Source organism: Betta splendens, chromosome 10 (assembly GCF_900634795.4).
Source record: "Betta splendens chromosome 10, fBetSpl5.4, whole genome shotgun sequence".
In the NCBI taxonomy this organism is placed as follows: Eukaryota; Metazoa; Chordata; class Actinopteri; order Anabantiformes; family Osphronemidae; genus Betta; species Betta splendens.
In genome coordinates, this window is record NC_040890.2 from 17910679 (window position 1) to 17938379 (window position 27701).

Below are 27701 nucleotides of genomic sequence, written 5' to 3' on the forward strand. Positions count from 1 at the left end.
TGTGCCTTTCTGCATCTTCACAATTCCCTGGCTCTTTTCCTTTTATTCCGTTTCCACTCACCCTGAAAGTCCTTAAGGTCAGAGAGTGTGTGACTGTTGGCCTTTTTTCATTCTAAATCTTTTAAATTACGTTCTTGGCACAGCCAGCAGGCTCACTCATCCAAACACTAACTCTTGGAGTTTGGATTAGACTCGCTGCTGGAGATTTCTGGGTTTGCACAGAGATTTCCAAGTGAACTAAGGAGGAATGTTCCCATTAGACAAGTTGAGACACCGTTTCTTTATTGGCCTGCGTGCTAAAAGCAAAACCCGCAGGTCCTTGAAGAAGGCTCGGTCACTGACTTTTGAGGGCAATCAAGTTTAAAGTGCAAATCATCTGGGAGAGCAGCTTGTGAGTTGCAGAGCAGTGACAGTGAGAGCAGGAGTAGACATGTGTCAATTTTAAAGATTTTATAGGAAAGTACAACTGTTAGAAACTGGAAAACAGTCAGCATTACTCTGCCAACTACTTTATTACTAATTATACTTCCTGCATCTACTGTATTAGATCTGCTGATAGTAACCTTTTAACGCTTAACAGTTGTGATGTAAGATGCAAGTGATGTGAGTCAATAATGACTCATTCCACTCATTATAAACCTGAGGTTCTCTAACTTTCTGCAATGAAGATCATTAATAAATGAACTTCATTAAAACAGGTGTAATTATCTCGCCCCAGGGGCCGATTTGTCTTCATGTTTCTGACTGTATGCAGGTTTAATGCTCTTCTTAGGATGAAGGCTTTAAGCAGCGCGCTAAGTGTCTTGTAGTGTGTTCCTACTGAAGCAGGTTTTTCCATCAGAAATGCTATCTTCCCCCTCGTTACAGTGGGAAAAATGGCACCACAGACGTCTTTCAGTATTCTTCCATCATTCCTTATTTTTTGCTCTTTCCTCTGTACATATTGCAGTAATGTGAGTTCACGGCCACACGATGAACAGCAGGTTTATTAGCGGTGAAATCTCTTGCAGAAGAATCTGTCAGAACTGTTGTCTCACAGAAAACGTCTTTTTATTTATTTTGTGCAAAAACGTAGTTATGAAGCTAATTATTGAATTGGCCTAAGAAATGCAACGCAAGGATTTCCAACAGTTAGTACAGTTATGTCTATTATTTATTCACACATCCCTTTTAGACAAAGACGGGAAATTCTACCAGCTATTTATAGATGTGTTGCTCATTTTATCTGCGGCCTCCTCCTTTTCCTTTGTGGTATTATTAATATTTCCTCACTGTGTCCCTTACTCCTGTCCCACACCATGTCTTTCACCTCTAATGCCTTGCTTTCTCTCTTTATTGCATTTCAATGCTCACCTGTTTTTTTGGAACAAATGTGCCTTCATGTCTCATCTAACTCCCCTCCTCATTCCTCCCCTGCTGACCCCAGGCCATCTACTACGAGATAGGCTTCCTCGTATGTGCAGCAGTGGGCCTGCTATTTGCTGTCCTGTTGCCAATAGTGGGCCTCTTCTTCTGCATGTGCCGCTGCTGTGACAACTGTGGAGGGGAGATGCACCAGCGTCAGAGGAAGAACGCAGACTGCCAGCGTGGCCTGTTGGGAACGCTGCTGTTTTCCACCTCACTGGTCATCACGTGAGTATGACATGTGAATTGGTCACATGACAACAAAGTACATTTATAGTTTCTGGTGCAAACATAACAAAAGCGCGTACACAGTACTGCAGACAGACGTATGCTGGCCATCAGCTTGCATTCCCGTCCTTGTGCCAATTGTTATAGATATGACACAGTAGCTACTCTGAGGCAGCATCCTTTAAACTTGTGTCCAGGCTAAGCCTTAGCCATTCTAATCTGCAAGGAATTCACACTAAAGCTTTGATTGGATGGATAATTTTATACTAGGATCATGTTATTTAGTGGGAAAGGCAGCGGGTACAGGAGAAGAATTAATTCTTAAAATGCTGTTGAAGCCTATTACTGAAGGCGTAATTAGTTTTTCTAGTGACTGCTATATAAAGTCTGTATAGGAAAATCAATGTTACTTGTAAAAAAATAGTACATCACAACCAAATCACATCCCTAATCAGCTGTACAGTCGACATCAGGCACCTTCATGCGAGATAGGACTGGTTCCAGTAAATAAACACAGTTCTCTGAACTTTTCAAGAACTTAATGGGATTTGGAGTTCACTCATTGTCCAGGCAGCTTTAAACACTGTTATAACAGTGAATGTTTCACCGCAGCCCATTTCAATATAATCCATTTTCAAAAAAACATACCAAAATATTCAAATTATAACCACTCAAATACTGTATACAAACAGAGAAACTTCAGAGCAGTCTAGGTAAAAAGCAGGTGACTCTGGTTCAACCTGACAATGAAAAATAATAAAGCAGCACATGTAATAGGCTGAAATGGGTGGGACTAAAACTTTCCTGCAACTGTGTGATTATTTCAGGGGCCCATTACATAATCTGGTCCTGCATCTACTTGAAATGCGCCCCATAAAAATGGACCAAGCCCCTCTTAACTCTGTTTTAATGTCTCAGAGGTAGAAGAAATAGAAGCTGCTGGGGATGTAGTCACAATGCAAAAGGCTTGGGAGAGCTGTGTGTGTGTCTTGTGCTAGACTGAACGGATCCCGGAGTGTACTTAGTTTGATGTGCTTTGACTTTCTTCTTTTTCCTTTGTTGGAATGGACCCCAGTTATTAGAAATTCCACAGCAATATCCTAGCAGGCCAGGCACAAGAGTCTGAGAGCATCCTCAGAGCTCTTATTAAATCTCCCTAGCTACAAGACAGAGATGCTGCTAAGGCTTTAATGAAGCAATTACAGACAGGAGAGGGACGAGTGCTAAGCTCTGGCTTGGCACGGTTCTTTCAGCCACTAGAAAGCTGACAGCCAGGCCCCATTAGGTGTCAGGGGTGACATTTTATTCCATGAATTGTTACAATGGCTATAATTGGATTAAGAGGTAAAAGACTAGTTAGATTAAAAAAATGGACACAAACAGAACATGCCCCGTTGTGTTGTAGTGTGTAGTATATACAGTAGTATGTTTGATGCTCGGCAACCTTTGTTAGAGCAGGTCTCCTCTTTTCACCCCTCGCTGACTAAGCACCATAGGCACAAATGAGATATTTACTGTAGTTCTGTCCACTTCTTTGTCTAAGAAATTAACAAATCTAACTTTAAAGACACATCAGTAACAGCAAACTTAAATAAACTTTAAACATGAAACAAAACTATCCAGACCACTAAAATAAAATCTGTATTGCATCACTTTGCACTGAGTGTGGTGGGGGCCTTTGACTAAAAATGTGAATGAGTAATGTTCACTGGACTAGAGTAGTGCTGCAGGGATTTGGGCTTTGATTCACATGGATGCCAGTCATACACTGCTCCAGCTCCCAACATGCTGTGGTCATTAGAGTTCACTCTTTATCACTGTTGAGTGGCGAACATTTAAGGTCTCTGTGGTTATGTGGCACAAAGATATCGTTGTTAGTGTGATTTGTGTGTTTACCAGTTCAATCAGGTGAAAGAAGATTTAAATCTAAATAAGCATGAAATAATTATATGTAACAGGCCTGTATTAATCGCCAACACTGGACTTAACCTACTCTACCAAGTAAACTGATTTCTGAGTGCTTCTGTGCACAAACCTCCGAGCTTCAGTCCAACTCCACTAACAGCCAATTAGAGACAAGATTACAGTGAGATCAAGTGTAGCTCTTATAATGAAGTCGCCATGATGGACGTGACATATGAAGGACTTTTACCAGCTTTGTTAGGTGAAGTCAGCCCATCACCCACTTCATCAGAACAAAGCAAAAAAATGATTCATTCACGCCCACATACATGTACAAAGTGTGATTATTGTAGATTTTAACAAGCTCAGTACTGTAGGCTTCAGCAACAGCGTGGTGGTATTACAGTACCAACCTTAAAATAACGCGACAGATCACTCTAGTTGAATCTTTGTGTGAATGTGACCAGAATTGGATGCAGCTTCACTAAATCTTAACTGTACACCAGCACACAGCTCCTGGGTAGACAGCAAACTGTATATAGTGCAAAAGTGTGTCTGCCAGGCTTTGAAAAGCCACATTACACAATATTAAAAGAACAGCAGGCGTTAATTCAGTCTCCACTAATCAGCTGTGATTCTACATGGATTTATAATGATAATGTGACAGACATTAGATCATATCCTCTGTTCAAGCCAAGTGGACGACTCAGCCTCCTGCAGTCACCCAGCATGCATCTCCTTCCGCTGCTGGATGTCCAGGGCTTTTAACACCAATAGGCTCCAACATTATTATCCATGATAATCATATGGGCTCTAATAAAGTAACAGATGGTGAACCTTCAGGACCAGGAATTACATCTAACATGCATGTAATGTAAGAAATTGAACCCCTGCAAAATCGGTTGGCCAGTCTGCTTATTGATAATTAAAAAAATAAAGCTTAAGTTCTGATTGTATCTCTGGAAAAAAAATAATAATAATAATAACACGTCAGAGCTACTTACATAATGCTCACACAGCTCATACAGAGGGACAATCTGTCTCCCACACATAAACACAAAAACAAGCTCACAATTAAGACATACACACACACACACACACACACACACACACACACACACACGCGCGCGCGCGCACGCACACACACAAACACACACACACATTCTGCGCCTCCAGTAACACACACACACACAGCATAGTTAGCAGCCACACCAGGGAGTCATCACATACAGGGCTATTTTTAGGGCTTTCATTAATAGTGTGGTGAGCATTAACTTTACTCTGTCATAGAGATGCCACAATGAAGATGCTGCTTGCTATCTAAATAGCAGGATCTTGGGAGGTGTTCAAAGTAAAGAGAATCAAACATGCCCTTCCAACTAATATTACTATAAACAAAAGTAGAATATATATATATCAAATATTTTTTTAAATAAAATCTTTTGACAAATTAGTGTATTTCCAGGTACAAACCGTGACAATGCTGCTTCCTATTCCCACCTACTGAGCTTGGGTTGGCTGTTTATACTACCTGGAAAACAGACACAATGCAAAGCCAGCAGCACTATATGACAAAACTATACAGTACAGACACACTGTATGAACAAATAGTCAAAGGCTCTATCGTCCATACATCCCACTATCACATTTCCTGGCGAGACCTCTCCTTCTAATTTCCGGTTTATAGCCATGTTAGTTTTTATTGAATACATGTTTATGGCTTGCAGCCTTTTGTGTGTGAACTCCAGATTGAGACCCTGATATAGAACTGTTGTGGTAAGCAGGGTAATGAAAAAATATCCAGTCACCTGCAAACGTCTGCTGACGGTTCGTAAGCTATTCTGTCACAAGTAATAAGCTGTAATAAAACAGCCTTGCCTTTTTCTCAATAACAGTTGTAGTGAATAAACCAAACAATGTAACAGCATACTCGATCCAGTATCCAGCTTCGAAAAAACAAATTCCAGTTTACTGGTTGGAGGCATAACACTTGTTAATTACAGTTATTACTTTCATCAGTTTTAACAATGCATCTACAGGAGCTCTGATAATAATCTGTATAAGAGTTTGGAAAATAGACAATAACGGCTAAATCAGCTGTCAGGTACTGATCATGATGATGATTATGATTACCTCGTGGGCCCTCTAGAGTTTTTAAAATACTTAATACTACATTTCAATGACCTTCTCTGACTGTTTGCACAACCTTGATTCCTACAAGCGGCTGGGATCAAGGTTTAGTATTCTTCTCATTTCTGGACTGTTTACTGTGCATATAAGGGCCTGTTCACTCTTATTAAACTACTATAGTGTCCAAAACACCAACCTGTAGTCAGAACGCTAAGTATTCATGGTTAAATTTCAGCTGTTTGTTGGCCACGGACCACAACCTATTAAGCTTTGACAATAACATAAAAGGAGTATAACAAAAGCTGAAATGGAAAAAGGAGGCTACTGTACTACAGTAGCAGCTGATATAATGTCTAGCGACTGTCCAATTTTGTTTCCAGCTGCCAAGAAACAAATTATTTCAAAGCGAGGGAGTTTCGGTTTAGAAGAAATAGTCACGATGTACAGTTCTCTGTGTAGTCAGCCAACATTTTGTCCCTTGTGCAAAGAAAGCAAGAAGCTGTTCTTACTGGCTTTTGAAAAGATGGCAGTGAGGTTAGACAGGCACAAAAAGAACTAACAATAACACACAAATCCCACATTCAGATATGTGAGTCTAAAACTTCGACTGAAAACACTTTACTGCACATTAAAATGTTAAATATATTTAGTTCAAGGACTATAGTTAATTTTTTAATTAAAAAATTTAATAACAGGTCCAATTTAACCAGTGTAAAAGCAGGAAGTGCAGAAAGGTGACTCTCTCACATCTATTACAGTGAATGAGGGCCATTGTTGGAGGTTTTAAACAATAAGTAGCCACCCAGCTCCACAGTAGTGGCCTAGATTCTGAGGCGCTGTAATAGTGTGATGCTCTCCTTCAACTGCTGTTGTAGGGTTCTACATCCTGAGGGCAGTTTCATGTCCTTCGGGTTTCACTAATGCAGGAATTTCAGCCTTTTTCAGAGATGCCAGAGGTAAATCTTCCTTCTGCTGTGACTGAATTGTTCCCTATGGTCAACAAGTGGCGCACATCAACAAGCAGCCATATGGCCATGAAGCCATTAGCTACAGTTTAATATAGCCAGTTTAGGTGATGAGAGAAGTGCAACACTAAAGGCAGTTGCTCATTTTCTCCAAGCTAAATTAATTATTTGGATTTTTGTAGCTTTCTGTCATAGCCAAGGTAAATATTTATGGTTGTTGTTAGAGAGCGAGTACTTACAGGACACAAGTAATTATATCACCTTACTGCAAGGTTGTACTTAATCATTAGCTGTGAACAATGAAATCAAGATTTTACTTAAGGTTAGAAGAAATAAATAAAATACAGAAATCAACATTTTATTTATTTCTTCTAACCTTATGTAAATCATTGTCTTTTCAGCATGCTCTGCTCAAGTCGCTTTTATGACATTATATATAATGTTGTTGCTGTGGTGATTTTAGACATTAAATTGAAGGTGAAAGTGGTGACTGGCCCGCAGCGGCATTGCATCGTCCTGTTTCCTGTCTAGATTCAGACGCTGTGAGCACCAGTGAAACAAGAATAGAACAGTGCGACTACAGCAACAGTTTACCATCCATCTGCTGTGACTCGCTTGTCACGACAAGTTTGTTGTTTATTTAATCGCGTTGTATTTCACAGCAAAACTAACAAAATCTTCTTTCTGTTCAGCTCTAGCTTTAAATTCAGCACTTCTCAAATAATACAATCTAGAACCACAAAGGATCACTAACCCCAAACTAAACCAGAGTTGATTCTGCTGAATAAGATGGGACAGTTATGTACTACACAGCCTGCTCAAAGCATTTTTCTCAAAGAGTCTTTGTTTAGCTGCAGATTCCAGTGACCTTGCTGTACACTGACAGGGAGAGGCAGACAAAGAAGAGAGGGAGGTGGAGAGAGGAGGGAGACGGAACGCGGGTCAAAAGATGAGAGCGTGCTGCAGGAAAATGAGAATAAAACATGACTTTAAAGACACAACATTCAAAGATGCAAACTATTAAAAAGTCTGGGGAGGGGAAAATAATGGTGCAGTGAAAGAGACAAGAGCAGAGAGACAAATGATATACGTACTGTAAAACTGAACAAAACGTGTGTTTTTGTGATCATGAATTTGTGGCCGTATATAAGCAGCCTGCATATGTATGGAAGTGTGTACTTGTGTGTTACAGACATTGAGAGGGCAGGGAAAGTGTGTGACAAAAGGCTTCTGTTGTAAAAGTGGCCATGTTGAATCTCCTCCTGGTTCCCGATGGCTCCACTTTACGGAGCCAGCCTTGTTCGGCCTAGTTTCTCATTAAGTCTTCAACAACAGTGTTTACTCTGTTGGCCCCACTCAGTGTGTGGCAAACATCACAATTCCTCCAGTCACGCTGCAGCTTGATGCCACGCAGATGAAAAGACAAGTCTCTGAGCACTGTAGCAATGACTTTGCACGTTTTAGACTGATAATGTGGGCTGCTCATTATCAAGGGTTTGATCCAGACATTCAGTGGTTCCTCTGATTTTAATAGTTTGTTACTTTTCATGATTCATTTCATGATGAAATTCAAGGGGAGTTTTTAGTAGCTTATTAATTAAGAAACCAATATTAATGAGAATTCAATTATTGGTTCTACTCAAAACTACGTTCATTAAACAATGCTGTGTTCTACAAAGCTTATCTGTGTTAACATCATCTGTCTCCAAATACCTAAATTCAGGAATTCAGGTACGTTTGGCTTACACAGTGAGTCACAACACACAGACTCATCTCTCTGATCTAAACCTTTCCAGTGGCGTCTGAGTCAGCCCTTTGCTGCTCCTTTTTGAGATCCATCTTACATCATTATTAAAGCTTCTTATTCCACAGAGGTTTCCAAGAAGGAGACTCACTATCAACTGCAGCACAACAGTAACATAATCCATAGTCAACCTCTTCCATGCTCATTTGAAGCGATCCATACAGCAACACAGCCGTGCATGCACATACTTAATGCATGGAGATAGCTGTGGGTTGCTGAGCTGAAAATGCAGCTCGGTTCAGAATGAGTCATGAAAACAGCTTAATGTTATGGGCTGTCTCTGCCTTGATGTTGCCCAAACTAATTAAGTCTTGTACAGACTTACTCAGGTTTGTTTGAAGTATACGAGAGACTTGCTTTAATGGTCTGTTTTAAGCAATTCTGGGTTCGCACATTTAATTTGAATATGTTTACAACCTAGGGACCTTAGATTATACAGATAGAGCCTCGGAGCTTAATGTGGAGACACCTGCACTTGCTGCCAAGAGTTCATACCCAAATTACATGTTAAAAAAATGTCTTAGGGAGTTTAGGGATCATTCTTTTTTTAACATCAGTGTTTTAATTTACTTGAAAGACACAATCTGAACATTTGTATCCTCATATTGTTATTCAGAGATATTGAACCTTACTTTCTTGTCACAGCATCAATGACAAAACTATGCATATAGATAAAATGTATATACAAAAAGTATTTTAGAGGCTTACAATATACATCTTACCTTATTACATTTTTGCTATGCTAAATGTTGCTATGTTGCTTTTCAAAGCAGTACTTTCACTTCTTTCCTACACAGTTTCACTGGTATGGTTTTCCAAATCAAAGGATGGTTACTTCCATTCCAGATGTTCAATCTACAGGTGCACACATGTCAAAGTTAATGTAGTGGTGCATACTGACCCCTGCTGTTGATGTTGATGCCTACATGTCAGTCTGCTTTGTAAAGTAAACCCCAGGGCTTCTGTGTTGACTAATGAAAGAACAGCAGGGCCACTCACTAACGGAAAGGTCACTGTGTTTGTGTCTGTGTGCAGGATTGGGGTTCTGTGTGCATACGCCGCAAACCAGAACCTCAGCTCACAAGTGAAGAACATCCGCAGACTGGTTAACAGCAACATGAGAGACCTGCACACGTTTGTTAATGACACACCACTGGTAAGAAGGAGCGTTAACATATGGCTGCACAGCTGTAGTCTTGCATTCATTTTTCATTCCATGAAATGATGGAAGCCAAAGCCTCTGGAGTTCCCTTTAATGGTGTTATTTGTTTTGATAGGAATGCCTAAATTCTCAATTTATTAACCATTATAAATAAATGAGGCCACTTTATATGCTGTCTCCAGCTCCATCTCTATCCATTCTGACAGACAAGAGCAGCAAAATCGTGTTTTGCGTGTCTATTAGTAGACTAATAATGCAATTTTCTCTGATTCATTTGTAAGACCCTACACTGCTTTGTTGTTTCTCCTCTTGCAGCAAATTGATTACCTAATATCCCAATACACCACGGCCAAGAAAAAAGTCAACTATGACCTAAATAGTAAGTAGACCTGCTCTTCAGTCTGATGGTAAATTAATTAGAATTGATTCACTGAGCTTCTGCTCTCGCTTATTATGTGAATTCACTGTGTCTACATTTCATTACTGTTTTCACAACAGATTTGTGACATAACTAGGTCTAGAAAGCTCCAGCAGCAACTCTTACAAAGAATCCCTCGAGGTTTTTTCCTGTTTTTCTTCTACAATAGCTCTGCTGCATTTCCTTATTGAGAATGAACGAGTAACGCAAAGTGTGTCTCTAAAACACGAAGAACAGAGATACTTACTGTATTACAAAGAACGACCTGGATTATTTCATTTTTTTCCCCTATCTGACAATATTGTGTTTCAGATATTGGTCCGCTACTAGGTGGAAGGATACACGAGCAGTTAGACAAGGAGGTCCATCCTGCCCTGGACAGAGTGCTCAATATGGCTGGAGGTACATCCGTACATTACAGCTACAATATAGTTAGGTCACAGGTGGCTAAATGCAAGCTGCAGCAGAACCTCAACATTGCTGCAATGTTACTGTATTATATGAGAAATAAATAATTTCTCTGATCTGTGAATTTCCACTTTAGGCATAAAAACCTTGTATTAATCGTCCAGCTTTTTTCCCCAATTTTTCTTTGTTTTTTTTTTTTAAGTGAAAATCGAGAGAGCTATCAAAGGTAACAGTACCTGGACAATAAACCTACATCCCCTGCCTTTGTGACCTTTGACACTGATGTTGATCCTATGATTTGTTCCCTTGTGATCATCTTATCTGGGTGCTGAGTACTAACAGATTAAAACTGCACTATGCAATACTTCCCTATATTGCAGTGGCCACATACAGTAGAAGAACATTGTGTTTCTTGTATTCAGAATTGACTAATTTTGCAGTTTTTCACCACCCACAGTATTGCTAGAATATTTTGTTAATGCTAATACTTAACTCCTAATGAAAAAAAACATTGAATATCTGGGTTTTCATTTTCACTTAAAACCATTTAATACCTATAAAGCATATTGCCTAGTGCAGTCTTAAAGTATTGGCATGACCAGATGCTGCCAAAACAGTCTATGCCTGGACATTTCCTTATTTTTCCTTCAACTGTGTTTCCCCACTGTGAAGTGAGCATAAAAGGTTGACAGTGTGTGTATTTAACCTTCGTATTTACCCATATTTCCCAGAAATATATACATATATATTAAAATGAATCTAAAAGCAATATACAGATAACAAGGCAACATGCCGAGTACAGATATTTAATGTACCATTTTATACTGTAGATGTTTTTAGTATCTGGATAAGATACTAAAAGAAGCCAAAAGTTAAAAATACACTGTACTAGTCTTTTTCACCAAGGTGTGAGCAGACAAACACTGTATTTATACATTTAGTACGAAACATCCATCTCACCCTAGCCTAAATATTTAGCTTCACTATGTGATGGCGAATTCAGTGTTCAAGGATGCCAGTGTTTTGCATGCTCTCCTGTTTAATTTTAAAAAGCAACTGCAGGCTATTCTGTGGTTGATAACTAACACTGACTGTTGTCTCGTCACAAATTCAGTTGTTGGAGAAGAGGTTAGTTATTAAACAGGAAAATGTTTAATAGAAGCAGCTAACAAATTTGCAATATGCATAGAGGACTGTAGCATCATGCCAAAAGCAATCCTGTCTGGAAGAGAGTCCTCTAATGTTACATGTTAAGAGAGTCAAATCAGCGTATATCAAATATTGTGTTATATCAAATATAACAAATATGCCCCTTTATTGTTATTGTTTGGTAATCATTGTTATTAAAATCTAGAATAGAGAACTCTAGGTAACTAAAACTGTATTATTTTAATGCCTAATTCATTAGAAACAACTGAAAGCATCTGTTGTTCTACTTTTCCAAATTATGTTGAGACAGTTAATTGCTTACTGTATGTCCTGTTTTTCCCCCCCTATGTGGTCTGTTTTAATGCAGCCATGCGAGAAACCAAAGAAGCCCTAGAGAATGTCAGTGTGTCCCTGGAAGTGCTCCAGGTGGGAACAGGAAAACTCAACTTCAACCTGAGCCTCGTCCGGACCAATATCAACCGTACACTCAATGACCCAGGCTGCCACGATGAAGAGTCAGACGCTACTACTGCCCAACTGTGCCACAACATCCGCCAGTCACTGTCCCAGCTGCAGATTGGTGCTAACTTCACAAGGGTATTAATCTGAAGCTTGTAGACCATGGTTTACATAGTGGCAACCACATATACACACACCAAAGCCTCTTTATGAGAAGCGGCTAATGCAACAACATTACTTATATCTAATAGATACCGTAATGACTCTAACAAAAGGAGCCTATTATGCTATAAAGGGGAGAATTTGTAACCATCACTATGAGCGCCTCATTGTCTGTCTCTATTTTAGCTGCCAAAGGTGAATCCTCAGCTGGATAAGATGAGCAATGTGTTAAAAACAGATCTCAGCACTGTCGTCCAGAAGGTGAGCCTGCACTAAACACATAATGTGTGTGTGATCAGTCTAGGATGTAAATGCGCTCTCAGAAATCCTTTCACGTCCAGCCATTCATTTGATTTTTGTATCAGTTTACTATTTTCATTGTTGCACTGCAACTGCATTTATTTTTAATGGTGTAAACAATCAACATGTTTCCTCTTATAGGGTTATGCCTCATTAAATGACACGCCACACATGGTGACTGACCAGACCAGAAATGTTGTGGAGAGTAAGCGATTTTATTCTACTTATGGAAGCAAACATGTTATTTTGATTTAAGTTACCTGACTGGGAGCTGTATTCATTTTCCTTTACTTAGCTTATGTGCTACACTTTCCAGATAATATTATCAATCTATGCGTTTCATAGGCGTACAGAATCTGGTGGATGGCATTGGAAATAACATCACCAGCTTTTCAAAGGCATTCCCAGTGCAGAAAAGCCTGTCTGATTTCACCATCTCTATTAACCACGCTCATGCCAAGATTGAGGACTACTACCCTGAAATTGACAAAATGGACTTCTACAGGTACATTTACCACCTCATTAGTTATTGGGTGGAAAAACTACGAGCAATTACAATATATAGCACATTTGTCATATAGACTTGTGCTGTCTTCTGACACTTTTCACAAGCTACTGTAAAATAAATGTATACAATAAGTACAAACCTAAACCATTAGCATGGCATGTCCAAGTCAATAGCTCTAAAAATTAAAAATCACTTGTGACCGGCAGATGGATTGGCTGTATTGCTCTTTGCTGTATGGTGGTTCTGGTCCTGGCCTTCAATTATCTTGGTTTGCTGTGTGGCACCCTGGGATATGACAAGCATGCTTCACCTACGACACGAGGTTGCATCTCCAATACAGGAGGAACAATGCTGATGGCGTAAGTGAACTTGGACCTACAGATATAAAACTTTATCCATACCAATATCTTTCATCTATCAAAGAGAGAGAGAGACTTGTACTGTACTGAGCAGACGGCTTCTTTTATGCACTCCTGCCACTATACTGTACCAATTCTACCTCTCAATATATGTGGCAACTTCCACATCAACCACTTGATTAATATGTATCCATCACTGTACCTGAGTGCTTGTTTGTTCCTGTCCACAGTGGTGTTGGATTTAGCTTCATCTTCTCTGGGGTCCAGATGATAGTGGTAACAACCTTATTCCTGGTTGGAGGAAACATGGAGAAACTCGTTTGTGAACCTTACCACACCAAAGAGCTCTTCAAGGCACGTTAAACCAGCCGTCAAGAATCAGTCATTTCGGAAAAAGATCTAAATTGAAATCTAAACAATTCTTTTATACAAAGTAATACATACCTACAGTCAAAGATCTACACTTCATTTTAGAATTAAAAAAACTGTAAACTTGCCAGCAAATTTCTCTCTACTCTCCCAGAACTGTATGCTGTGTCTTTTTCCCAGTATGTTAGGATGCAGTTGTCCTTGAAGAAGTAAAGCAGGACCTAAACAATACAAGCTGTAATGTTCCACTCATTTAGATTAAAAAAATGGAAAAACAAGGAAAGGCATAAATGCTGCTGTGTTTTGAATTATTTTAATATTTCAGAAAGATTTTATTTATTGGCTGATTCTTAATCCTCTTTCTGCCTTCACTCTTTACCAGGTTATAGACACCCCATATATGGTCAACTCAGAGTGGAAAAACTTCATCCCTGGCTACATCTACAATGACTCAGAAATGGATCTGACAGTAGACAGCTTGTACAGGCAAAGAAAACTCATTTTTTATGTATTTAGGTTCCCAGTGTTACATTTGCCACCTTACAGAAGCAATGCAGATTATTGCTCTTACAGCCCCCTGCTCTGGCTTCTTGTGTGATATGTTCTTATGCATGTCACATTTAGATTTGACTACAAAAAATAATTAATTTGCAGGCAAGGGCTGAGCTCAGTTAGCGTCCAAGCTGCTTGCGCTGGATTTTCTAGCATTTGTTATGGCACAGGCGCCGTGTCAGGTATTAAGCAGAAGCTGAATATTTTATTTTCATTGATTGGGATGCAAATGAGACGGAGAGTTGCTATTAACCTTGAGCTGCTCATTAGCATCATTTTTCTACACTATCTGTGCTGCTTTCTTGAGCTTCTTTCTCAGTGATTACATCAGCTTTCATCATCTTCCTGCAGTGAGAAGCTGCATGTCCTCTCTATCTGGCATGGCAGATCCACAGTCATTACAATTGCAAATAGAGTATTGTTGGTTAGTTTCTGCCCCTTAACAATTTAACAGTGCTAATACTGTGTATATAATGACAGTCTATAGTGCATAAGGCTGCAGTATGTGGCTGCATTAATATTATCAGTACTGTAGTGTACAGTACAGTATATGTATACTGTAGGTCCATGTCTATGTGTTATGTACTTCCAGTCAATTTCACTTGGTGGCAGCAAATATTTTCACTGTGAAACTTTGATATTGACATTACTCTCTCTCTCTCTCCCTCATACCTGCATGTTTATCTTAGCACTTGCAAAGAAAACAAAGGCATCTATTCTGCTATGCGTCTAGACAAGGTCTTCAACATCTCCTCTTTCCTGAACACCACTGTGGTTAGTAAATTCAAGATATAATATCAAAATAGTACTGTCTTTACATTAAACTATTGTGTAAACTTGCATGTTAGATAAACTTAAAAAACAAAAAACATTGGATGGGGTAACTTAAAAGTCAGGTAACTCAACAATGCAATATCTATCAAAAAAATCTCAAAAATCATTCTTAGGGAAATGCAGGTTTATCTTTAGCTATAACCTGTGTACCTCAACCATAAACTCAGACAAAGCTGTTGAAAGCTGTTTGAAGGTCACCATTTCTTTCTGAAGCAGAGCCAGACATTCCCTCCTGGACAGGACATCTAGTATTTTCCTGCCAGCTGGCACAGTTGCTTTGGCTTGTTTTAGCAAACAGCTGATGTAACCTATGTGGTGACTGTTTCCAGACTCTGGACATTTGTCTTTGCTGAATTTTAAACTAATGTTTTCACATCTGACGGAATTGAAGCTAAACATGCCATGGCTCATATTAATGACTTACATTAAGACTATATTTACATTGAGTTTGAATCTTACTCACTGAGACAGACTGTTTAATAGTGATTATATTTCCAAATCTAGACGCCCTGTTTTATTCCGTTTGAAAAAAAAAATACTATATTGAACCACTGTGAAAATAAAACCTTAACCTGAATCTCAAACACAAAAGCATATAATGTTGTACAATACTGCTCTCCCACTTTGTTATTTGCACAAAACAATTTGGACGTAGCATCAAAGATTTTTACCATGTTACCATAAAGTTTTAATCAAGTCATCAATGCATTGTCTTTGCCAAATGTTCGCGGTAACGTTTTGATACCGTGCTACATCCTCGCGTTATGCTACAGTAGATTCCACACGTTGTATTTTGTTAGACAAAGGTTTGTGCCAATTACCGCAGGCCACAGATCCAGATTTACTGGGTGGCAGCTAATTATTCCTACCCCAACAACACTAACACTGACGCGGCGCTAGCTAAAACTGCTCTACCTTCTAACGTAGCTAATGCTAATATCAACGTTCAGTATTTGCTTAGCTACAAAGAGCTATACAACATATATGAAAGGTTTGCTTATGAGCAGCTACTGTACATGCCTGCGTCGTCGTGTTTGACACAGCTAGTGAAATATACATTCTCATACTGGTGGCAGTTAACTTACCTCGGTAAACCGTTGAGCACACCTGTCAGCTAACGAGAACTGGTACTGCAAATTAGGTTGCCAGAACTGACAAATACCCCCCAGCGCCCAGGACCTGTGCAGTCGCCGCAATCTAAACGCACAGATACTACGATTTATTGAAACTCGGAATAATTGTGCGTGTTGCGTGTATTTTCATTGCAAATGTGAGATAATGTTATTCATAGAACGTGTAATTCACAATATGTGTCCATAGCTATGCTTCACCCTGACAATTATGAGAACGTCAACCAGAGGGCGGCGGACATGTTTTAAGTAACCAACCTTAATTGTCGAAAAGGAACTGACCAATCTTGCAACACCTCACTGGCTCGTGACTCACACGTTGAACTGATTGGTTGAGCTTGAAGCAGAGACGCCATTGGCTAAGGTTGTTCCCGGCGTACTTCAAATTTGGAAAAAAGCAGGAATACTTGTAAACAGTTTATGTTCACATGACCACACTATTACCACCTTCTATAGTAGTAATAGTACTAGTAATAGTAATAATAATACTACTGCCTTGTGTATTTTAAGGTATTTCTTAAAAGCATAAATTGAATTTGTACATCACAAAAATGGTGAAACATTATAATAGGCAAATTTCTTGTCTGCCTTGTATACTACAATATACAACTAATAAACATGTTATTTCTTATGGGTAATAAGCTGCTTTGAATTATTGACAGATTCTGTATAGCTAGCAAGGAACTATTACAAATAGAAAAGTACAAATAATATAAAAAAGAAAAAAAAATCTAGTTGAATACTGTATGTGGTCTATGTGGGCTCAGGGGCCTACATTTTTCAGGGCTTTCATCATTTTAATGATGTTGATGATTACTTGCAGCAATGCCCTGTCTCTGCAGCACAAACACACACTGTGATTAATAGCCATGCTTTTCTAGCAATAATACATGCATTCCCTACAATATATTATGTGTGTATATATATATATATATATATATATATATATATATAAATATATTATAGCATTTATTATACTTTGCATATACATAGGAATTTACACATATTACAGCTAAATAAGTCATCATCATTTTAATACATGCATACTTTACCAAACCTATTTTCTATGCTTCTTTGCTTGCAGTTTACCAAGGATGTGGTGGGTCAGCTGAACAGTGTTAAGATTGATCTTAGAGGAATAATCCTGTTAGAGTCTGAGGGGAAGCAGAACCTCCAGGATTTCTCTGACGCAGGGCTGTCAGAAATCAACTATGCCGACTATCTAGAAGAGGTGAAGCAAACATACGCAAAAAAACAGCAAACCCATACAAAAATACTGGGATGAGCAAACCAGACCTGCACATAAAACCACAAAGAATGAATAAAAGACACAAGCACATTAAACCTGACAAAAAAGAGACAAACAGTAGAAAAACACATCAGTTAATGAAAACACGTCAAATCACATTGAAGAGCAGACTGCACTTAAATGCATGATGCTACTGCAGGTAAAGTTTAACAGGGTATTACCGGAAGTAGCCTAGTTCTTCTATCTCAGGTAAACAGCCTCCTCCTTGGCTGTCAGTTACTATACAGCAGGCAGCCGTGCTTTACTGATATGAGCTTTGACATGACACAGTACACTGGGTTCTGCCGAGGATCACTGAAGCTTGATTATCCAAAAGACTTCCTGCCAAGGCAAAGAGTGCACAGAAATGAGCTGGGACTTGGCAGTCCCTGTTTTCTTCAACACTACCTGTCACATGCACTTACGTTTATTTCCTGAACGACTAAAAAAAGCTATAAGGAGTCCGGTCGGGTCGGCAGTCCTGAACACACCTGACACACTGCAGGAGTCAGGATGCACCAAGGCTCTTGGGGAAAAATATAATTGTGTCCTAGATGGGAAAATATTAAATATATCATGGTAATACAGAACAAAATCATATGGATCTTCACATATGAAACATTTAAATTGACTCTTATTGAAACCACAAAAAGCCTTGGAGGAATATATAAGGGCCTCATCAGGGTAAACTGTATTCAGTTTTATCATAAATCTGATTTCTCCGTTGCTACTTATGCACAATGTTTACGTTATATTTTCTCTTTCTATAATATTATGGTTAGGTTAATAAAGGAGTCACCATGGTGGACCTGCTTGCATTTGCTAGAGAACTGGAGGCACAGACAGACCTCATGGTAAGAACAACTTGGTGCCGTGCTGGCGGATCCAGGCATGTGTGTGCAGTCAGTTGTGTTACAGTAGATGGGTTTGGGTGATCTCGCTCAGGCTCAGCTCCACCTGAACTCTGACAGTCAATCATAGTTCTGCCAGTTCTGCCTTGGGCTGGTTCAGAGCAACACACCACAATTTAGATGCTCCAGAATGATGGCATATGGAGAAACATCCTCGATAAACTTGAAATGCTGTTTATTTATACATATACTGTATAAATAATAACATCCCTAACAACTTCCATATTTACACATTGGTTTAACAATATGTAAAAATCATATCAACATCAACATTATGTATTTGACCCTAAAACCTTTCCGCATCTGATGAATTTAGAATGACTGTAGGTGATTTATGGACTAAGGGGACAGGATTTCTTGCAACACTTGATACGTTTCACCAAACTCTTCCAGCCGAGAAGTCCTCTGCAGACTGCTTTGAAAGGCCACATTGGCACCCTGCGGCAGATCCACAGCCAACAGATCATCCCCATGGAGCAAGCAACGGTAACCATTTACTGCTATGTCTTCAATTAAGTGAGTTTTGCTCCGATGTTCTAATAAATGAAGCATCCAACCAAAAACCACAGAAAAAGTATGTGGCTGATTTGAATTGTTTTTCTTTCCCCCAATGACCATCAGTGTTTTGCCTCAGAGTGCATTTTTTACACAGAGTCAGTTTTTTCATCATGTAAGGACCAGACATTTTCTAGAAACTGGTGGAGACCAAAACACAGTTAAAATGAGAATGAATGTTCTTGAAACAGAAATCACATATTTTAATGATTCATTCATTCAGTATTATCTAAAGCAAAGTGTCATTGACCCTCAGGCATCATCATGTCTGTAAAAGCTAATGAAATATTCATAGACTGCCTCCTTCTGAGGAAAACAGAGGATTCACAGCTACAATTAAGTCAAGCAGTGATGTGCTCCAACACATTTGTTTATGTTCTTCTGTCTTACTTTTCTTTCTTCAAGAAATATGTTAGAGCGAGGGTAAGCAGCAACATGTCCATCCTGTGAATTCAGTGTCTCGTCCCCAAGAGAAGTATTTTGTTATACATGACGTTATATAAACTGTATAGTAGTGATTAGAAAAACCTTTGGAATGTTCCTGTTGGATATTGTGTATGTGTGTTGCATAGAATACCGCCACACTGTCTTTGTGTTGTGTATGAAGAGATTTGCGTCAATATTTTCCAAACTATCCACTCCAGGAAGAGAAATGTTAGTTTAAATCAACCTTGATACTTCAGTGTTCATCCATCATCAATGTAAAACTAACCACGGGCAATTGTTTATTGTACAGTCAGTAAGTAAACAGCCTCCTTTCTTTGTGTTGTGGATATTTAATTTCGGAACAAAACTCTTCAGCATGGTTTGTTGGTCCTCCCTGGTGTCCGTGTGTGTTTCTGTGAGTGTTTTAAAGGCGTTAGAATCATCATGTTTTGTGTGAATTTCCCATTGAAGGGTGCGCTGAATCAGAGCATGAGGTTCCTGGAGAGAACAGCTTCAGACCTGCCAGTGAGTAAACCTGCCCTCTTGTCTAAACTCAAATGTCTTTTAATTCAAGATTCATCTCAAATATTCTTTATTTTCTACAGAACAAAGTCTTAGAGGTCCTCGATGCTGTTGACACAGCCCAGAATCTCATCTCACGCAATGCTACGTATCTAATTAACCGGGTAACTTCCCCTCGACTTTGTTTGTATTCTTAATTTCTAATATTTAACTTGTAACTCACATTTGGTCTCGATCTTTCTCAGGAAACAGGGAAATACACAGCGACTATAGTGGGCTACTTCCATCAATACATAGAATGGGTCAAAACATCGGTAAGTGTTTGTGTGTTAATCTGTTCTCGCCTCGCTCTCACTGCAGCTCTCTAGTCTCTAGTCTAGTGTGTTGTGTCACAGCCAAACCCTGGCAGCACTCAGTGGTTCATGCGCTAGAGCAACAGCTTCTGCCTGTTTCACAGGCAGGAGTTTGGAAATAAATATAGTGGAGGCAAATATAACAGTTACAACCACCATAAATGTAGGAATTTGCTGTGGGACACATTGTTTTTTGCTTTAGTTCACCAAAGGAATTCAAAACACAGTGAAAAAGAACAGGATATTTGTGTGATGTTGTTTGGTCGATGTCTGAGCTGTCAATAGAAGCTTTTACTGACTTCACAATGCGTTTTCCAAGAGCCTTTGAAGTTACAGTATAGAGACCTGTGGTGGTAGCACACGCCTGAACCACCAGTTGACCTGATCGTGTTGGGTTAGTGTGGGGTGCGTGTCTGGTGCGTGTCGGATGCGTGTCGGGTGCATGTTGGATGCGTGTGGAGTGCGTGTCTGGTGCGTGTCTGGTGCATGTTGGATGTGTGTCGGGTGCATGTCGGGTGCGTGTCGGATGCGTGTCTGGTGCATGTTGGATGCGTGTGGGGTGCGTGTCGGATGCGTGTCTGGTGCATGTTGGATGCGTGTGGAGTGCGTGTCTGGTGCATGTTGGATGCGTGTGGGATGCGTGTGGGGTGCGTGTCGGATGCGTGTCGGATGCGTGTCTGGTGCATGTGGAGTGCGTGTCTGGTGCATGTTGGATGCGTGTGGGATGCATGTTGGATGCGTGTCGGATGCGTGTCGGATGCGTGTCGGATGCGTGTCTGATGCGCGTCGGGTGCGTGTCGGTGCGTGTCTGGTGTGTGTCTGGTGTGTGTCTGGTGCGTGTCTGGTGCGTGTCTGGTGCGTGTCTGGTGTGTGTCGTGTGCGCGTTGGGTGCGCGTCGGGTGCGTGTCTGGTGCGTGTCGGTGCGTGTCTGGTGCGTGTCTGGTGCGTGTCTGGTGCGTGTCTGGTGCGTGTCGGGTGCGTGTCGGGTGCGTGTCGGGTGCGTGTCGCGTGCGTTTCTGATGCCTGTCGTCCTTTCTGCAGCTTGCCCTGGAGGTGGCGCCGTGCAAGCCCTTCAGCAACATGCTGGACACGGCCGAGATCATCACGTGCAGCTTCCTGGTGGACTCCATGGTAATCACGCTGGGGAGGAGTGTGTTTGTGTGTGTCTCATCGGGGAGTTTACCGTCACTGCTCAGGCCACGCAACTGTTTTTAGTCACTGGCTAGTATGAAACACATCCATTATGTCTAAAACGGTAGGCGTGAAGCAGCAGACGCAGCTGGGAGCTTTGATGGGAGCCAGAACTTCTTTGTGTACATACATTTTCAAAACACAACTTTTTTTTTGAGCTCCCGTGTATTATAAATGTACTTTCAGTATTTATCCCTTCAATATTATGAGAAAAATATTCATTCTCACCAACGATATGCTTAGATATGACAGTGTTTAGTTAATGCTGACTCATCTGCGGGGTTTGTTTCCTCAGAACGCTTTCTGGATGGGCCTGGGCTGCAGCACGCTCTTCCTGCTCCCAAGCATCATCCTGGCAGTGAAATTAGCTAAGTTCTATCGCAGGATGGACACAGAGGACGTTTACGATGAGTGAGTAGTTACAGGTTCTGATCATTTTCAGTAGGCTTCACTTTTGATTTGCGTTTATGCTGAAAGAATATGATGCTTGATAAAATAATTGGCCTCCTGCACATTTATTGTATTTGCTGTACGTGGTTGCGCGACAACCTTCCTTCTCATCAGTTTCTTAACCTTTTTTGCCAAACTTACCTGCCAGTCCTGAAATTCATTTCCCCTTTTAGCTTTGTAGCTTGCTAAGCACACAGTCTGTTTTAGATTTCCCATTGATAAATGAGCTTCTGTGTCTTTGCTGCAGTCTCTGCAGGTTTGTTGTAGATTTACTTTCTCCTTCGTCTTCTCTTGTAGTTCCTCTGTTTCTGGGACTTGGCATTTCACGTTGTGATAACCATTTCTACTATTTCCATCTTATTTCCATGTTATTCTTTGGGTTTCATTCCTGTCTGTCATGCACTTGGCACTTTAACAAGGACCGACGCATGTGTCATAGTACTGTTTGACGTACAATAGCTCCAACCTTTTGTTAACCTCGTTCTGAGATCAGCTGGTGGCGTCTGGTGCCGGGTTACAGGCAGCTTTCTGGTGCATTTCTATAGCTGAACGTCGGTAACTCTCCTCTTTTTTTATCTTCTATCTGTATAGCAATGACACAGTTCCCATGAAAACGTAAGACATTTACTCGACTCACTCCTTATTCCAACTCATCACTCTGCTCCTCTCTGGATCTTGTACATAGAACTGTTTACTAAATTCTTGGTGCTGGTTTACGTGTTTAAGCTTGGACTTGCTCTTATGGGTGGATGCTGTGGCTTCGTGTCGTGTGCTACCTTTGAAAAGTGTCCCTTACCTTCACGAAGGGCTCTTGCAATCATTTTCTCATAAAGCCACCGTTTTTGTAAGTTGTGGTGTAAATAAAACATGTCAGGTGTATACTGAAACGTTCTCTTCTAACACACTTACAAAGTTTGGCTACTGAAAGCAGACGTCTGAGCAGCATGCCATGTCTCTCACATTGCATTTTTTGTACAAAATACTTTGTTTTCAGTATGGAAATTGGTAATAATGGTTATCATAGTGAGCAATCACAAGGTATCCCGAACCCTACGATGACAAGGTAAATATAATCCCTCCGCGTGCATGTGGTGTGGGGTGGAGGCACGCCTGGGGAGGTGGACTCAATGCATGGCTTCCAGGGAGTTGATTCATTTTGCAAACATGCATTTCTGGAGGAGGATGTGGAAGCTGAGAAAACATCCAAAACGACCAATAAACTTTTAGCACTGTGTTCAATTTGAGGCTTCATACATTTTTCCTTTCAGAATGACCGTTATTATTTTCACTGTCTTGTTCCAAATGTTGGGCTGCATGGTTTTGGGGAATCTGCCCTGTCACTAACCTACACGCATGCTCCGTGTGTGCACTGGGATGCGGGTGTGATGTGAAACTCTTCCTGTTTCCTGTTATTTAGACTCAACCAGAGTCCGATGAATATACACCTGATCATATTGTTCAGAGAGAGGCAAGCATGTTACGCTTCAGTGTGACCCTGACAGCGCTGCTCCTTTCATTTTCCCTTTTTGTCCCTGAACTAACCAGCATAACTGCATGTTATAATGTTTGCATTTGGACCAACCGAGCTGCCGTAACACCGACTATAGGCAGAGAGCAAAACAGGACAATTACAGACTACAATACCAGGAGCAAGCTGGCTTTCACCACCACAACAATGCTTCAGGCCATCTTTGAAACTGACAGCACATGTTGGAATGAAGCTCGAAAAACGCCACAAAGCTTGAGACCTAAAGGGGCAAAGTCACTGTATCAGAATTACTTCCTAAACAAAAGCAGGTTCCGATAATACCAGGTCACAGTGACGGACAGATTATTGGTCCTAATATTGGGGGTGGAGCTGTTGTGCTCTCTGCCTTCTTCATTGTTAAACCAGATCATGCAGCATCTTTGACATGATGATGAGGCTGTGAATGTCTGGATTGTGTTGTTGATATTCACTTTGTGAATGTGTGTCTCTCTGCTGGTAGCATCCCCTCCTACGACACCGTTAACAGGTTCCCACGTGCCTCGGCTCCTCCGAGGCACATTGACTGGTGACACAGAGCCGGCTCATGTTCCGGCCTCTTCAAGGTACCGATGAAGCAAACCTGTTGTCTGACATCCCTCTGTTTTATCCCGCTCCTCCACTCTCACAGCTGTCGTCGTAGCGTTTGCGCCTCCATCTCTTTGCGTTGCACATTTCACTTCCTGTCCTAACGCCACCCTCTAACGCTTCTCCACAGCTTGTTTTAGCTTTCTGCTCACGGTGACTTTGCAGGAAAACCATTATGGTGAGAACTGCTAATTTTGGAATCGCTAACGAGCAAAGAATGCCTTCACAGAGTGTGTGTCTAAGTAGTAGTGAGTGAGCTGTAGAGCAGAACGGCTGCATGCTCCTGCCCCCCCTCACTTCTGTTTATTACTGTTTGATGCTTATTTGGAAGAACAGTTCTAAAAACTGCCTCATTTACAGAACAGTCGAGAACCTGCCTAACAGGACGGAACAGTTTAAATTTATCAGAGCACAACATTTTAGAAATGTCAGGAATTCACAGGAAGTAGCTTTAAATCAAGATTTAAATAAGATTTTGATTTAAGATTTAAATCAAATTTAATGCTCCAATTAAAATAAAATAAAGATGATGCTACAGTGTGCGTCTTTGTGTAGATGTAAATGGATGTAGGTTGGGTCCATTTGGCCTAAAACTAGCAAAAAGGAACCACCAAGAACACACAGGAACTACTAGTCTCAAAGTGTGAGACTGTGTTGGTCCGTGCCTTCAGAGTGGCAGTTAAGAAAATGTGTGAGAAAGAAATACCATTTCAACAGAGAAATGTGAGATTTTATGATCATTTGTATAAACTCACAGGGTTTAAGGTCACATTTTCTCCCAGCATTTTGAAATAAAAGTTTTAATATCTGGAGGGAAATGAATTATTCCCAAGGAAGGCGGGTTTTTATGGGGCTGCTAGAACAATATGGGCTTTTTAGTGGCAAAAAGCCTTAAAAAACCTCCAAGGATTCTTCATAAAAGCATCGAGGCTGCTCTCGGTTCCTTTATTTCACCACCGAGCCATAGCTCCATATTCTCCTGGGCCATTCAGAAAAACATAAGTAAAGTATGTTTTGAATTATTTACTTATTCTTTAAAGACTAATTCCTTCTTTACACTTATCTTCACAGTGACCTGGAAAACTGGAACTAAAAACACCACTGTAAGTTTTGACTTTTTTTACGATGAAACTGTAGAATTAGTTCTAATGTCAGTGAGGAATTTGAACTTGAAAACATTCGCCAAAATTGACAAAAAACAGGCAAACCACTGTAAAACTGATGCAACAAAGGTTGTTGGTATGTAAACAAAGATTATTATCTATAGCAGGTTAGTTTGACATACACTTAACCCAGAATTCAACGGTTTGGCCCAAAGATAGAGCAGCATGGAAACGCTAGCGTCCTCTGACCACCATCTGTTTTCCAGTTACATGTTTCACAATCCCTGGAACTAGATGAAGTTTAATAAAAGCTGTTTTGCTCATGACAGAAGAACAACACATGAAGTCCTCAACCTCCTCGACCAGGCTGGTCACAGCCGTCGTCTCCTGCCCAGTCCAATAAACTGTGTGCAGGACATCAGACTCTCCCTCAGCATCAATCTGAGCCAGACGCGCTCTGCGTTTACACTGATCGGAACACGGAACCCAGCAGAACATACCATACAGAAAAACTGTGTGCGTGAAGAAGAAGCGCGGCGGCTCAAAGGTCACTTGAAGGTCACGACAAGCCGCTCAACAGGAAACGTTCTCCTGCACTGTGGAAATATGATGGAAGGATGAAGTTAGATCAAGAGAAATGAGAAAAGCTGCAAAATAACAACAAATGTCATGTTTTTTACTGTTTTGTTGAACTTTTAACTACACCCAGAGTGATTTGGTGGGTGCTTAGACTAATGACGGTGGTTGCCAGGTGGATTATGGGTGATGTTAGGCGTCATCATAGCTTTGTAAAGTTCTTTAAAGGTTTGGGGTGAATAGATAATGACCGGTTGCCTTTAGGACGTCTTTCCTTCTGGCATTTTTCACAGATTATGCTCCTAAAGCGAACACCTAACCTCTGGTTCTTTTACACTGTAAATCCGGGGGAAAAACAGCTGTGATAGAAGTGATTTGTGATAATCCGACGTGCTCACAGGGTGCAGCTCTGTGGGCCCAAGCCTGTAATATTAAAAACATGAACTAAGTGCAAGTGTAAGTGGATTTGCCCTTTGAACCGTCTAATGATGAACCCAGAGCATCGCTGTTGAAAGGTGCCAAGCGTTTAGAGCCTCCCGCTGCCATGGACTGATTAAACTCACGCCACCACGTTGAGCTCACTAACATTTCTACTCAGATCTTTCCTGCTTTGATAGTTGTGATTGTTTTAAAATGGAGAAATATTTTCTCAAGCCAAATCTGTGTTTTTTACTGCAGGTGTCAGATCTTTAGCGATGTTTCCTCCATGTCCTTGTTTTGGTTTTTGCCCACAGTAGCTACGGATACATTAGAACTAAGGAACAAGTGAATGTATTCATTTCTGAATTTGTATTGCTTTCTATATCTACTGGCTGTGAACTATGCTGAACTCTGTGACTAATGCTTTGGTTGTGCGACCCACTTGGCCTCCATGTTTACAGGTTAGACTTGCAGCTGCTGTCAGTGTAGTGAGAAAGGAGACAATCCGTTCACAGGAAAGTTGGTGCCTCAAAAGGTAGAAACACAGAAAACTGCAGGTGATGCTGTTGATGCACGCTGAAGCAATTTCCATCTTAACATCGACGTCCATCCTAACATCAAAAACACAACTAAATAACAAATTGCTTGATAACAACTTTTGTACCAGTGTCAGAGCTTTAATCGATTAGAATTGTTACCTTTAATTTTTCCTCTCATAGACTTCTATTATTACACACAAACGTAGTGTTAAGATGGACGTTGTTTCAGTGTCAGGACTATCAGTGGTTTCACTGTCCACTACAGTCTGGATGTAAATATCCCACCAAGGAAGAAGGATGCTTAAAGTAGATGCGGTGCATCCAAACCCGGTCGACTCGGTCGGGACAGATCCACCGGAGCGGAACCAACTGTGTAGGGATGAAAAGGAAGTGTATAAATTGTGAATAAACTTCAGCTGATTGTTTTGATGGCGTCTGTCTGATTAACGTTTGAGTTGAAATGTAATTGTTTCTTGTCTGTCCATTTCTGGAAAAGCAAATCAGTAAAAGGATCAACCCAAGGGACTAAAAATTCATTCATCATGTGAATAATCACAATCAAACCTGAGGATTTGGTGCATGTCATTAAAAACAGTCAACAGCTTCACCCGCCTGAAGTTTCCAGCCAAGAAAGATTTTTAATAGGTTCATATTAAATATATATATTATTATTAGGACAGAGGTTTTTCTTTTCTTTTGCAGTTGCGTATTTGTAGGAGACTGTTTAAATGTGATGCTTCACCACCGCTGGCGTCTGTAAACCATCGTCTCCTCTCTGAGGTTTTCTCAGGGATTAGTCACATAGCGTTTCTCAGGAAGAGGAACTGAATAAACACACGCAACAACGAAACCGCATGCGAGATGACACCAGCCAGTCAAAAACAGAGACAAGTTCTTTAGCGTGTTTACACACAACATCAAGGAACGCAGTGTGTTCATACCAGGAGCCATGTTCATTCCCCACTTTATTGAAAATGCGGCTTTTCCTGTGGCTTGAGCTGCTACACAGAG

General features: G+C 40.5%; 1 protein-coding gene and 1 long non-coding RNA gene across 22 annotated transcripts in view; one reads left to right on the forward strand and one right to left on the reverse strand.

Annotated features, from left to right (window-relative positions):
• Positions 1 to 16519, reverse strand: part of LOC114863972 (uncharacterized) — a 38823-nt gene extending 22304 nt beyond the window's left edge. For 4 of the 6 annotated variants that reach the window (XR_003787196.3, XR_003787195.3, XR_008696000.1 and 1 more), the window contains exons 1-2: positions 16199 to 16415; positions 13561 to 13649 (exon numbers count right to left, since the gene is read on the reverse strand). This is a non-coding gene — a long non-coding RNA (uncharacterized LOC114863972). Of the gene's footprint in view, positions 1 to 13560; positions 13650 to 13802; positions 13831 to 16198; positions 16416 to 16501 lie in introns of those variants that run through there. The other 2 variants (XR_008695998.1, XR_003787197.3) reach the window with 2 other exon arrangements.
• prom1a (prominin 1a) overlaps positions 1 to 27119 on the forward strand; it is a 43940-nt gene extending 16821 nt beyond the window's left edge. For 2 of the 16 annotated variants that reach the window (XM_041072587.2, XM_041072591.2), the window contains 27 exons: positions 1427 to 1632; positions 9469 to 9589; positions 9911 to 9974; positions 10326 to 10415; positions 10624 to 10647; positions 11938 to 12167; positions 12378 to 12452; positions 12633 to 12696; positions 12837 to 12996; positions 13206 to 13358; positions 13589 to 13712; positions 14110 to 14213; positions 14969 to 15053; positions 17328 to 17474; positions 18314 to 18385; positions 18836 to 18928; positions 19403 to 19420; positions 19895 to 19948; positions 20029 to 20109; positions 20191 to 20259; positions 21340 to 21429; positions 21785 to 21900; positions 22531 to 22554; positions 22934 to 23002; positions 23928 to 24030; positions 25124 to 25155; positions 25485 to 27119. In XM_041072587.2, the coding sequence (XP_040928521.1) occupies positions 1427 to 1632; positions 9469 to 9589; positions 9911 to 9974; positions 10326 to 10415; positions 10624 to 10647; positions 11938 to 12167; positions 12378 to 12452; positions 12633 to 12696; positions 12837 to 12996; positions 13206 to 13358; positions 13589 to 13712; positions 14110 to 14213; positions 14969 to 15053; positions 17328 to 17474; positions 18314 to 18385; positions 18836 to 18928; positions 19403 to 19420; positions 19895 to 19948; positions 20029 to 20109; positions 20191 to 20259; positions 21340 to 21429; positions 21785 to 21900; positions 22531 to 22554; positions 22934 to 23002; positions 23928 to 23997 (2403 nt within the window). In that variant the 3' untranslated portion in view covers positions 23998 to 24030; positions 25124 to 25155; positions 25485 to 27119. Of the gene's footprint in view, positions 1 to 1426; positions 1633 to 9468; positions 9590 to 9910; positions 9975 to 10325; positions 10416 to 10623; positions 10648 to 11937; positions 12168 to 12377; positions 12453 to 12632; positions 12697 to 12836; positions 12997 to 13205; positions 13359 to 13588; positions 13713 to 14109; positions 14214 to 14968; positions 15054 to 17327; positions 17475 to 18313; positions 18386 to 18835; positions 18929 to 19402; positions 19421 to 19894; positions 19949 to 20028; positions 20110 to 20190; positions 20260 to 21339; positions 21430 to 21784; positions 21905 to 22236; positions 24031 to 25123; positions 25156 to 25484 lie in introns of those variants that run through there. The other 14 variants (XM_029164537.3, XM_029164540.3, XM_041072588.2 and 11 more) reach the window with 13 other exon arrangements.
• The last annotated feature ends 582 nt before the right edge of the window (positions 27120 to 27701 follow it).